The 13,700-nt window shown below is 33.4% G+C and overlaps 1 protein-coding gene across 4 annotated transcripts in view; it reads left to right on the plus strand.

The window, feature by feature from the left end:
* The window catches only part of LOC122268263 (chymotrypsin-like elastase family member 1), a 98,713-nt gene that overhangs the window by 71,435 nt on the left and 13,578 nt on the right, over positions 1–13,700 (plus strand). For 2 of the 4 annotated variants that reach the window (XM_016060733.4, XM_043050575.2), the window contains exons 4-5: positions 10,291–10,404; positions 12,672–12,894. The exons of the other annotated variants lie outside the window; for them this stretch is intronic. In XM_016060733.4, coding sequence (XP_015916219.2) covers positions 10,291–10,404; positions 12,672–12,894 — 337 coding nt within the window. The remainder of the gene's footprint in view (positions 1–10,290; positions 10,405–12,671; positions 12,895–13,700) is intronic. 4 annotated transcript variants of the gene reach the window in all.

Raw genomic sequence — 13,700 nt, forward strand, 5'->3', positions numbered from 1 at the left:
ATGTTTGTTTAAGGTAACACTTTTATCCATTTTTTAATTCTTTTCACCTGCCTTTCTTTATGAAGTAACGAGGCGGTTTCTAATTATTTAGATAATGAATTTTTATAAAAGATCTTTGCGACAGAATAAACGTATTGCAGTTTTATATTAACTGTGTCATTTCGGAATCCATTCTTTACATAGTTGTTCATTTACTTTAAGGCACACGCGAAAAATTATACTTTTTTCTTTTGTTTTTGTATCAGAATTTTTGCAAGTTGCAATCGCGCAAACTGGCATTTCGATAATAGTTTTAAATTCTTGTAAATTCACTGCAAAAACTGAGGAAAGTCATTATAGAAAATAACAAATGTCTTAGAATATCTCACAAAAAGAAATGATCCAATAATTGTTAGAGCTAGTAAGGCCAAACGCTCCGTTCTTGAAGTAAAAGTGCGAGCTTTGCGCCAAAGTGACGTCACTAGAGTGACGTCGGAGGATCGGCGCGGCGAGAGATACTTCAAAGGAGTGAACCAGCCCTTCTATTCTCTTTAGCCCTGAGTCCCACAAGGGATTTTCGATATATTAACAAACGTTTTTGATAATGAGACATATAGTTCATGACGTAGTAATGATAAGAATTAGAAAAATGATGAGAAATTGGCGTAATTTCCTTAACAGAATTTTTGCCATTTTGACACACATTGATTGAGGAACACGTCTTTTATTTTTTATAATATTAGAGGGGAAACTCTTGAAAGATTTCTCTGTGGTACATACACACATAGATATAAACATTCTGCTTTACGGATTAATTAGCTGTATAAATTTAATTTATTTAATTAACTTGTTAGTTAAAAATGAAAAACTTTTATAGAAATGGAAGCCATTTTAAGAGGTTAAAAACATTTGCAGTTTATAATTTAAACTTTTGCTACTTGTAAACTTAAGTTTGCTGTGAAAGCACTTGCGCTTAAAATAATGGCAGTTATTTTTCTCCAGAGAAGACCTTTAAAAGCAATTGATACACTAGAGGTTAAGTATATGTTAAGAATGTCAGACACGTTCTCGTCCTTATCATTATCCATTTTCCAAGCTTAGATTGCACAGATCTATTATCTTGTCTAATTCATATATATATTTCGAACGTATTCTGGTAAAATAAAGTGACATATAATTGAGAACCTAGTGAGAAAAATTGACTTTTAAAACAAAGGAAATATTTTTTAATGATCAGACAAGTATTTTTAGAATCATTTAAGAAAATATAATTTAAATGTACAGAAACATAACATTGCGATTTAGAGTTTATTTAATTCCTCTTTGAAATGTTAAGCGATAATTATCAAAAAAAGAAGACAAAATTTAGGCGTTTAATAGCGTTAACAGTTTAATTAGTTTGTGAAATTAAGGTTTACTTACATTAAGGAATTAAATAATACAAATTATTTCAGTTCAACAGTATCTTTATCTTTTAGTTTCATTAAAAAATCATTCATTTAGAAAATATTATTAAGCCCCTTACATTTACTGTAAATGAAAAGTCGATAGCCAAACTTATGGCAGTTTTATTATCACTAACAAAGACACAATAACTTTCACAAATGAGTGCATGAAAAAGTGAAAAAGGGAATTAAACCAGTGGAAACTTTGTGAATGAAAACACATTATTCACAAATGAAAAACTTCAACTGCAAAAAAAGTGAAATGAAAACTATGAAATCACTATTATAGAAAGCACAAAATGTTTCACAAATAAAGAAGTGATATTGCGAAAAATGGAATAAAGACTATGAAACCCTTATGAGTGAAAATACAAGTATCTTTCACAAATAAGAAAGACGAAAATCACGAAAAATGGAATCACACCAATGAAAACTTCATTTGTAAAGCCCAAGATCTTTCACACAGGAAAAAAGGACAAAAATAGCGAAAAATGGAATTAAACCAATGAAAATTTCATTCGTAATAACACAAGGTTTTTCAGACAGGAAAAAAAGATGAAAATCGCGAAAAATGGAATTGAACCAAAGAAAACTTCATTTGTAAAAACCCATGATCTTTCACACTGGAAAAAAAAGACAAAAATAGCGAAAAATGGAATTAAACCAATGAAAACTTTATTTGTAAAGACGCAAGATTTTTCAAACAGGAAAACAAAGCGGAAATCACGAAAAATGGAATTAAACCTATGAAAACTTCATTTGTAAAAACAAAAGATCTCACCATTGAATAATGATGCTGTGAAAAATGAAATAATAACCAAGAAACCATTATTATTGAAAATGCAAGATCTTCCCCACATGACTCAAAACGAAAAATTCCAAAAAAATGAAATAAAACAAATGAAAATTTCATTCGTAAAAACACAAGATCTTTCACGACTGAAAATAAAAAAGAATGATGCTACTAAAAAGGAAATAAAAACCAAGAAACGTTTATTATTTAAAAAAAAATCCTTTACCAAAGAAAAATGATACTACGAAAAATGAAATGAAATCTTTATGTAAGAAAACACAAGATCTCTCACAAAGAAAAAAATATGAAAGTTGTGAAAAATAGAATAAAACCGATGAAAACTTCATTTGTAAAAACACAAGATCTTTCACACTGGAAAAAAAAGACGAAAATTGAGAAAAATTGAATAAAATTTATAGAATCGCCATTTGTAAAAATACAAGATCTTTCACAGTTGACAAAAAAATTATACAATGAAAAATGAAATAAAAACCAGGAAAACTTTATTATTGAAAATGCAAGATCATCCCTACATGAAAAAAAAAGAAAATTACGAAAAATGGAATAAAACCAATGAAACTTTCCTTCGTAAAAAGACAAGATCTTTCAAAATTGAAAAAAAAAGAATGATACTAATAGAAAGGAAATTAAAACCGAGAAACCATTATTATTGAAAATACTAGATCCTTCCCAAAAGAAAAGAAAAATGATACTAAAATCTTTATGTAAGTAAACACAAAATCTTTCACAAAGAAAAAAAAATTAAAGTTGTGTAAAATAGAATAAAACTGATGAAAACTTCATTTGTAAAAACACTAGTGAAAGATAAAATGAATCTGTGTTATATTTTTTGATAATCTCAATCAATCATTCCTGTACAAGCAAATAAGTACTTGTGAGCTGGTAGGGTAAAAACTAAGGGATTACAAGCTTTTTCTTTATTAGTAGACTACAAGGGGAAAAAGTTAACATGTTTGTCTTCTTAATCTAGTTTTAAAGGAAATTCTTTCGATATAAAAACATGTCAGAATAACTTATGCATTCTAAGTTATTAATAAACATTTTTCGTTTTCACAACTCATGATATTATGAACATTTCAGAAAAACGTTTCATCGCATCCTACTTGCTGAGAAAGGGAACATCTGTTTCTTATTTTATTCAATCGATTTATCTCAAGTTTTAAATTTGAGCATGAAATATAAGACGATAACATTTTACTTCTTATATCATCATTCGGGGTTACTTGAGACCAACAGGAAAACTTTTTGACTTTTACTAGTAAATTTTGGACATTGATTTCGTTTCGAGTTTGATTGTAAATTTTCATACTATGAATTCCTTCTTTTAGAGAAGTTTTGAATCGCTTATTTCAATACGGCGTGTGTTTTAAAGGTAAGATTATGAACTGTTACTTATACACTGGTGTAGAAATTAAGAGAATTTGCAGTCTTGGTTGCTTATCTCTAGAGCTATGGAGCCGATTTTAATGAAATTTGATATGTACATGCATTGATACAATACAAAACAAATAACCATTCACCAATTTTAATACGCACGCATGATCGTGCGTAACACTCCCTGGAGTTGGAAGGTATGAAACTGCCGTTACAGAATAAACGAAAAAATGGATTAATAAAGGGTACTGTCCCTTCGTACAAGTATACATGCTTTGCAGCGTAATTTCATACTTGAAATAAAGCAGTTCATCATTTCCTGTGGCAATTGGTCCATCTCATTCAGCAATTCTGTTTTCATTCGCTGGATGGTTCGCGGTGGAGGAGAGCGAGTTACATTTTCCCGCCCCAGAGCATCCCAGACATGCTCTATAAGGTTGAGGTCTGGAGATCTGGATGGCCAATCCATCCGGCGAATGTCCTCTCTCACTAGAAATTCGTCGTCCAGCAGAGCTCTCGGGAGCCTCACGTTATCGTCATTAAAATGAACTCAGAGCCAACTGCACCCCTGAAAACGCGAGCATAGGGCTCCAAGACCTCATCCCTATACTTCACATCAGTCACAGAGCCTCTTTCAAAGACATGGAGAGTTGTGCGGCTAGCCAATAAGATGCCTGCCCAGACCATTAAACCTGCTTCGCCTTAATGTTTGATTTCGCCGACAATGGAGTGTAGGTAGTAAAGTTTTTTCAGGGTTATATTTTCCTTTGAGTTCATCGTATTTTTTTCACAATCTGAGTATTTTTAAAGTCGAAGCAAGTTCCAAGTGCACTCAAACAGTCCATAAGTAATCTTAGAAAGTCTCTATTGATAACAAAATTAACACCTCAAAGATTATGAATGCCATGACGCCTAAAGTTTAAATGAATTTTCGGGATTTTTAGATTTCAACATGGGATATCTGCAATTGGCGTAATGTGGGTATCTCGACCCTGATTGGTAGTAGAAACGGAGCATCTGTTTACGCTAGCAACTGTTCTTTCTATTCTATTTCGAATAAGCCAAGCCCGTCAAGTATCAATTCTCTTAAAATGATACATTTTATAGCCTTACACAAAGATTTTTTCACAAAGATTTTAATTCTATCATTATTTATTTCTTACTTAACACAAAGATGATCTCTACGTAGGCAAGAAGCCATGTTGGACATAAACAAACTAATTATGCATCGAAGTTGCCAGGTACGAAAATCAAAAATATATCATGGTTATAATAAAATGCATAAGAAAATAATAAGTCTAAGTTGAATAGGCGTAGACTAGAAAGAATTATATTTCAAGAAATTCGATGAGAGATGCGGTACTGTATTTTATTAACTTTACCTTAACTAACATTAAAATTTATGTACAGAACTTCGCTCAACTTTGACACGCAGTTTTGATATAAACAATCAACTGCGCAGCTGTCGTCATAGGTCACATGTGTGGGTATCAGTGATCTTTTTCTTCTTCTTTAAGTGGAAGTACCCAATTCAAAGCTTTTAGATTAGATAAAAAGGTCTTAATAATTTATTTGAGTTGCTAATTTTCTTGAGTTCACTAAAAAGTAACTTAGGAACATTATAGCGATTCAGATTTTCAAATAATACATAACTAATGGCACAAATTTAACCTTCCTGAAAGCAGCACTTTTAAACCGTGAAAAGCTAACTCAGATTTTGCACATTGAAATTTTGACAAGAAATTGGATAGATGCAATTATGCCTTTCTCACATTAGCGATCATTTTATTTCATAATCGTCGTTGAACAGCCGACCCAAATTTGAGTTTACGACAACCAATGTTCAATTCCGTAGACATGTAACTTTGAACATAATCGAGAAGACAAGGAAACTACGATATCAAGTATTGAGAGAAACTATGTCTTCGTGGAGGACTTTTTTGATAAAACTACGATCTGAACTACCTTCACGAAAACCTCCCACGTCTAGCCTAGCGGCAAGTGGACTCTAACCCATAATCAATCTACCACTGAGGATATTTAGCGTCAGCACTGCTGTCGGTGCTAGCAGGGTACGGAATTCGCATCGACAAACCTTCGCTGGGTTTCGAAGCTGGTTCACCTCATTGAAAGGTGAACTCTCTATCTTCTGAGCCACAACTGCTTACCAGCAATCATTTCAAGATATTTTCGTTGTACTTAATTCTATAGAAACTTCATTTACTTCCAAAAGTATGAAGATATCAATGAAAAACATGCTTCGAGCCCTCCAAAATAGATACCCATTCGGAAATCTTGCAAGATCTGACTAAGAAAAATAAAAATCTTTTGAAACCAAAAACTTAAAGTTAGCTGTAAATGAAGAATCGCGTTAGGTGTAAATGAAACACACGAAAACAAACGTGGAAAAAAAACTTAAGAAACCACAGTGGCCTGGAAGAGACAATCAAAGCACAATGTATTTCCACGCACTACGGAGAGAAAATGCATTACGGAGGAAATGTGTGAAAAAGAATTTTGCTCTGACTCGCCTCCCACGGTCACTACGGTTTTTCTACTTTTCTTTTTGCACTTTAATTTTTTTTTCTGTTTCAGCCTCGGCTAACACCATTTTTCTGGTTTTGATTTTCATCTTTATTTTCACGTTTTTTTTTCTTTTCAAATTGTTTTTCTTTTCCTCATGAACGTCTACGGACCTTGAGTATGGGCGCCTATTTATGAGCGCTTGAAACTTGTCGATATTTATAACCATCTTCATATTTTTGGAAGCAAATCATCGAATGTATCTTTCCGCTTCTGTTTCTTGGGATTATTCATTTATAATTGCCGTGGTGTTCAGACATTAAATTGCTACATCTTTTTTTTCGTCGTATGCCTGTTCAGGCAGTGGTGGTGCGATTGTTCCTGTTTTTCAGTGGCGCCATCTATGGCCAGGAATTCGACTTCTGCCACGCCATTCACACAACCACAACCCGTTTATAGGGCAGGTGACATTCACACACAAAGAAAAAAGGACATAGAACACACACAGAGAGAAAGAAACTTCCATGCCTTGTCCGGGATTCGAACCCAGGACCTTTCTGATGCAAGGACAGTTCCCTACCCCCTACACAAGCCGGTCGGCTACATACTTCTTATGCTATGTTTTTAATAATGTGCCTTTTTATTGTTATTAGACTTTGTTTTCGGCGAATAAAAACTGAGATAAACTAACTTTCCAAATTAGAACTTCAAAGATTTTTTTTTAATATTCGAATTTAATAAATTTATAGTTCCTATTTATATAAGTCCAGCAGTGGAGTGATCGTAAAGACACAGTTCCTAATAAAACACAGTCGAGCATCGCTGATTGCTGTCAGTAACGGGTGGGTGACCATTTTGGTCAGTCAGGGATCGAGGGGCGGGGTATCGGTCCTCATTAAATTATTATACCGTAAAGTGTTTGACTTCGCGCGAGTCGTCGGGCTACCAAAGCCGGGGAGCCACCTTCTCTGCAGAGGATCAAAATTGCGATGGCTTGACTTCGGATCATCCTCAGGAGTGTTTCCCAGACCATTGCCAATAGCCCATTGAGCAGCTCTCTTGCGACGTAAATAAGGTACCAACAACTACTTACATAAAAAAATCCCCAAACTGTAACAAAAATTAATTGAATGTTTGCTTTTAATTTGCCTTCTAGTTCTAAACCTTTTTTTTGCTCTTTTTATAACAAAAAGAAAAAATTATAATTCTTCGTCAGATATTTCTTTCAAATTTCTTACAAATGAAACTTAAAAAGAGAAACAATATATTTTTGTAACTCAAACATTTGATGTAGTTATTTAGTAAGAAAAATTTTTATTTTTGCGAGGCAAGATTTTTGTTGAAAAAATAATCCCTTTTAGCAAATTGTTTTTGACATCTTGTTTGAGTTATATACAGTTCAACAAGTTCTTGGTAAACTGCAGCTCAACCGTGAAATAAAGTATGTCGGCTACTTGTTGATTTTTTGTTTCTTATATTAGCTTGGCATTTGAGCTTGGTGATAATACATCTGGAAAGACGATGGAGGTAATAACAAGGATAAATCAATTATAAAAGAATTCAGAGTGAAGAAAAAATATTTTTTATCGTTTAATAATTGGACATTTAATAGTATAACTGTGCAGAACATTCGTTTTAAAAAGTAAAGCTGCTTAAGAAAGTTATTTTTCCTCGTCGTAATTTTTAAAAGCTTTGCAAGAACTGAATTTCGAAACAAATTTTTTAAAAATGTAAGTATTAATATGGTATAAACTTAGGATATACACGTTAATTAATACGTAGTAGGTAAAATATATGTTTCAGAAATTTATTCTCTAATTGATGTTGTTATTGTCGTAAACCATTAAGGCATAGGGGGTACGATTATTTCTTGCTTCCAGTGGCGCCATCTGTAGCTAAGAATTCGACTTCTGCCACACCCATTTATAGGGCGGACTCAACTATAGATCAATTCATTTATCCACAGATCATAGTTTTGCCCTGAACCAGAGAACAATCAGTCTCCAATCCTGAGATATAATTTGTTATGGGAACATTAAAGATTTTGTGACCCGACAGATTTAGCGTGCACCAGTAACCATTTACGACACGGAGAGTCTTCGGGATTCGAACTCCCACACTCACGAACATCTGTCCAGAGCCCTACCAACCAAGCTATCCCAGCATTACTTTTATTGATACAATAACTAAGTGATAGGTCGGGATAGCCCTGTTGGTAGGGTTCTGGGCCCATGTCCAAGAGTTCATGGGTTTTAACCTCGCTGGCCGAAGACTCCTTTTGTAGTAAATGGTGACAGATGCACGTTAAATTTATCGAGGTGCGAAGTCCTCCGTGTTCCCATAACAAATCAATACCTCTGGGGGTACTGATCCAGGAGTTTCCTTGTCTTCTGGATCGGTTCAAAATTACAAGGGTACGAAGTTGAGCATTTGGAATCGTAAGCCCAAAATTGTGTCGGCTGTTCAATGACGGATATAAAAAAAGAAATAACTAAGTGATGAACTATGATGGCTCAAGTCCAATGAGGTGAACCAAATTCGAATACCAGCGATGGCTGTTCGATACGAATTCCGCAGTTGGCTAGCACCGACCACACTGCTGACATGAAATATCCGAAGAAGTAGTCGGATCATGGGTTAGAGTCCCATTGCCATCAAGCAAACCGTAAGAGGTTCTCATGGTCTTCATCTCTATGTAAAGCAAATGCGGGTTAGTTATCTCGAAAAGTCCTCCATAAGGTCAAATTTCTCCCAATATTTGATCCAGAAGTCCCCTTGTCTTCTGGATTGGGTTCAAAACTACTGAGCTATGGTGTTGAACATTAGTAGTCATAATCCCAAAATTGGGTCTGCTGTTTCACGCCGGTTATAAAGTAAAATAGCTAATTGATAGTAAAGTAGTTGTTGTTTCTAATGTCACTTGCCACACGAACAAGCCTGCTTGGTGAAACCGTAAGGCAGAGTGTGCGCCATCTTTTTCAGTGGCACCATCTATGGCCGAGAATTCGACTTCTGCCACACCATACGTCTCACCCGTTTATAGGGCGGACCCATCCATACATCCATTCATCCACAGATCGTAATTTTGACCTGAATCAGAAAGCGATCGATCTCCTATCCAGTACCCCCAGAGGTTTTGATTTGTTATGGGAACATGGAGGACTTTTGCGACTCGACAGATTTAACGTGCATCAGTCACTTTACTACACGTGGAGTCTTCGGCCTTCGGGGTTCGAACCCACGAACTCTCGGACATGGGCCAGCGCCCTACCGACCAGGCTATCCAGGCATTAATGAAACAGTTACAATAACATGTGTAGTATGAGTCGTAGATGAACGGGAAATTCCGGCACTTTTTCCCATCCATGTACTTAGGAGACTTTTTCAATGCTCCAAGCTAATTGAAAAAATCTCCCGTATTTTCTTCCGTGTTCCTTATTTCAGCCAGAAATTGACTGGGCCTATTGCAATGAGTCTTTAGACTAATTTGAAAATATTGCATTCACTGCTTAATTTACCTAAATTTCTCAGTCCGTTTGTGATTAGCTTGAAATAGTGAGTGCATTATCCTAGAATAAATTCATGCTGATTAAGTATTAGCAATGCGTTTTAGCTGTTAACCGTTTTGGCTTATTGAGCAGCCTCTAAGCTGTTTAAAAAATTCTTCATGAAATTTCTAATCAGCTTAAAGACACCTAAAGATAGCAGGGGAGTAGCGATATGTCTAAAAAATTGGACTAACTATAAAATGCTGAGATATTTCCAATTAACATGGTACATTGCAAAACGCCAGCGACAGGATTTCAAATGGATTTTCAAAACGCCTAATGGTTCTAGATTCTGCTTAATATTTAGTTTTATAAATATCAAGCTGAATTTAGAACCATAAAAGTATTAAGTTCATTAATTATAATTACTGTTATGAGCGGAGGTTCACCAATTCAAACTTAGGTTGCATAAGAAAATCAAAATGTGCAAATGCATACTAACAATGATCGATAAAATTATTTTTCGAATATTTAAAGAATACTTTTAGCGTTTCTTACAACATTACTAAAAAGATGAAGACAAACATTTTGTTACACTATATAATTGTATTATACTGAGAAACTAATAATTTTAATCCTTTGTGTAACAGAGAATTATTTCTTGCAGATATATGCGAAAAGGGTCAGAAACAATGCAGAAACAGAAACTGTGTGAGTTCCAAATCTTTGTGCGACGGCAAGGATGACTGCGGAGATGGAACAGATGAAGAAAAATGTAACAGTAAGAAAATTAGTTTTAATCAATTTTTTTCTTCCTATCTTATTTCATTAGGCTATGGCTGCAGTGTATGGAAACACAACCCAGTTGTACTTTTTTACAGGAAATGCGGCCAAATTAGTTTCCAAGTTTCTAACAGATTGAAAACCCAATTATTCTGCACACATTCAATTACACGCAGCTTGAAAATAATTTGCGGTTGAAGAGATTACCTAAATTTGCTGTATTTAATCTTTTTCGAAAACAATAAAGAAAAAACGAAAATTGGAGAATCATTTCCTAAATTTATTATTTATAGATTCGCTATTTAAAATCTATGTTCGTTCATTCAGTTTTAGCTATTTTTTTAAGTAAGTAAAATAAAATAAGGTGAAATAAAATAAAATAAAATAACTTAAGTAAAATAAGTTCACCAATAATTATGTTTTTAAAGTTAAAAATTATTTTTAAAAAATTTTAGGGGAACCAGACATCAATTTTGTTTTTGTGACTTTTGATTTCCGTCTGTCACAATTTATCTCATTGAGTACTTCAAAGTCATGACAAGAAGCTTTTAAATTAAAAAAAATATGATGTGAGGTATTTCCTCATCCACCATACTTACCTGACTGCGTTACCAGATTTCCAGAGATCCTATCATTACAATACTTTCTGAATGACCGAAAATTTGGATGCTGTCCAAAATGCCATCTCTAAATATTTAACTTAAAATCCATTTATTTTCTATCGATCAATTGAAAGTTTGCCCACTATATGGCACGAAGTTACCGATGACGATAATATCAATATCATTGATTAAAAATAAAAGTTTGTTGAAAATTTAACTATTTAAATTTAATAAAAAACGCTTTTTTCCAGTCCTTCTAATACTTAATACATTATGCAGAAATTTAATTTCATGTAACATTATTATAGTTACAGTATTATTTCAAGTAACATTGCTCATTTGTCAACTGAGTTTCATAGCAATTTTCTACTTTACTGTATACATCAATCTAATTAACCATGAGAACTGACGATCATGCCTGTAAAACTTTTAAACTCATAAAGGCCTCTTAAATTTTTCAAATTAATTTTTTTTCTTTAATTAATTGTTAGCTAGAATTCTGAATTAAGAAAAATTGAAAGAAATCATCATCATATTTGGCTAGACAGTTCAAAGTGAGTCAATGCCTTTTTCTGAATTCTGCCTCAATGCATTCTATTTTTGACACTTGCGCGGCAGTTTCTTTTACTAATAACAAGAAAGACAGTTTCCACCAATTTCATTTATTTAAATCTGCTCCTGCCCTTTCTTCTTGTTAGCGGTTTATGAAGAGGCATTTATTTTAAAAATTAAATCATCAGCTACCCAGTTCAGAATGAGCTACCCAATTCATCCGGTTTATTTTTGTCAAATTTACAATAAATATAATGTGAAATAGCTTATATTCTTAGAATAAAGGTTGTTGTTTTGTTGAAGGACACAGAAGCAATGCCGGCAAATAAAGAGTTTATTAAAATACAGCTTGAGGAAATAACATCTCGCACACGCAGTGCTATGCCAAAGAAAATACATCTTAATCAGTCATCATAGCTTATGATGAGACCGAACAAACCACCTCTCAGGCAGCTGCTTCAACTGCTTTATACGGTTTTCCCCTATCGGGAAGTCGTTTCACTAACTTACGCAACTCGCGCAACTTACTTGAGAGAGAGAGGGGAAAAAATGGGCTTTGTTCGCATATTAACAACAAAAGTTATTATTATTTATAATTTAAACTAACTTAGAATAAACTTATATTCTTTTGATACATCATAATTCCATATTTTTTAAATTATTCAAAGACATTTTGTATAAAAAACAAGATGTATATTCTGTTTAAAATTACATGCAAAGGATTTACCTTTATTTCTGTGTTGACAGCCTGTGGACTTATTAATCAGGCTCTGTCCGTAGTATATAATTAACAATTTAACAATATTACTTAAGCATTCAATCTCTACTCGCTTCCAACTGTATGCTAATCTAAAGTATAAATTTTAATGCATTATTGTTAACAGAACGATAGTTTACGGAACACGTGGAAACTGATAGCATTTAAGCATTTAATCTCAACTCACTTCCAACTGTATGCTAATCCAAAGCATAAATTTTAATGCATTATTGTTAACAGAACCAATAGTTTACGGAACACGTGGAAACTGATAGTACTTAAGCATTTAATCTTGACTCACTTCCAACTGTATGCTAATCCAAAGTATACATTATAATTTGTTATTGCTAACAGAACCAATAGTTTACGGAACGTGTGGCAAACCAGAAATACAACCAGAAGACGCTCCAGATTTTGACAGAATTGTCGGTGGTCGCGAAGCTGTGCCTGGAAGTTGGCCCTACATGGCAGAGTTGCAGATGGATATAATTGAACCAAATGGTCACGTTTGTGGTGGTACTCTGATTAACAGCCAGTGGGTGCTTGCAGCCGCTCATTGTTTTGGTAATCCAAAATTGTAAGTTCTTTTTTTGCATAAACCATATTTCTTCTAAAACCAGAATAATACGTTTAATTTATTAAATACACGGAAATACTACATTAAAAAAGACTCCCATTAGTGGAAAAAGTTAAGTTATCAAAATAATAGATTTTGAAGATCTGTTAGTGTTATAAAAGCTTAATTCTCGAGTAACTTCAAAAACATTTAAGTGTAGAGTTAAAATGATGCCCACGTGCAAAATATATTTTTAAATGAGATTTTAGTTTTTAAAATTATTGTAGTAAAAGACGTACATAGATTTTTGCTCACTATCAATCCGAAAGCTCTCTCTTGTAAATAATACATATAGATAATAATGAAGAAGTTATGTGACTCTTATAGGTCCGGAACTACATTTATGCTATCATACTAGTGGATGCCAGGGAGAATTATAAAGCCCAATCCTAAAAATCCTTCAAAATTTTGACAAATGAATTTTTTTGATTAACTGTAGGCGATCCGGCAGGCAAACTAAACAGCTGGAAATTCTGTTTTCTCAAATATTTAAAAGATAATATCATTTATCTTGGCTAACTTACAGCTTTTTTGGGGATAGTTTTTATTTATACTCTTTAATATTTAATTATCACTGAATCAGTATTCCTAAAGTTATATGAAACCATGTGTTTATTTTGTTTAGAGCTCCGCTTTTAAAAGGTATTTCTGCAAAACTGAATAATTTAAAATAAAAGGGGAAAAATAAAACATGTGCTAAACAGCAAGGTAGATAGTTTTTCGTTATCTATTACTTATCCCAATGGCTATTATAAAATAAATATATA

This window comes from Parasteatoda tepidariorum, chromosome 10 (assembly GCF_043381705.1).
Source record: "Parasteatoda tepidariorum isolate YZ-2023 chromosome 10, CAS_Ptep_4.0, whole genome shotgun sequence".
Lineage (NCBI taxonomy): Eukaryota > Metazoa > Arthropoda > Arachnida > Araneae > Theridiidae > Parasteatoda > Parasteatoda tepidariorum.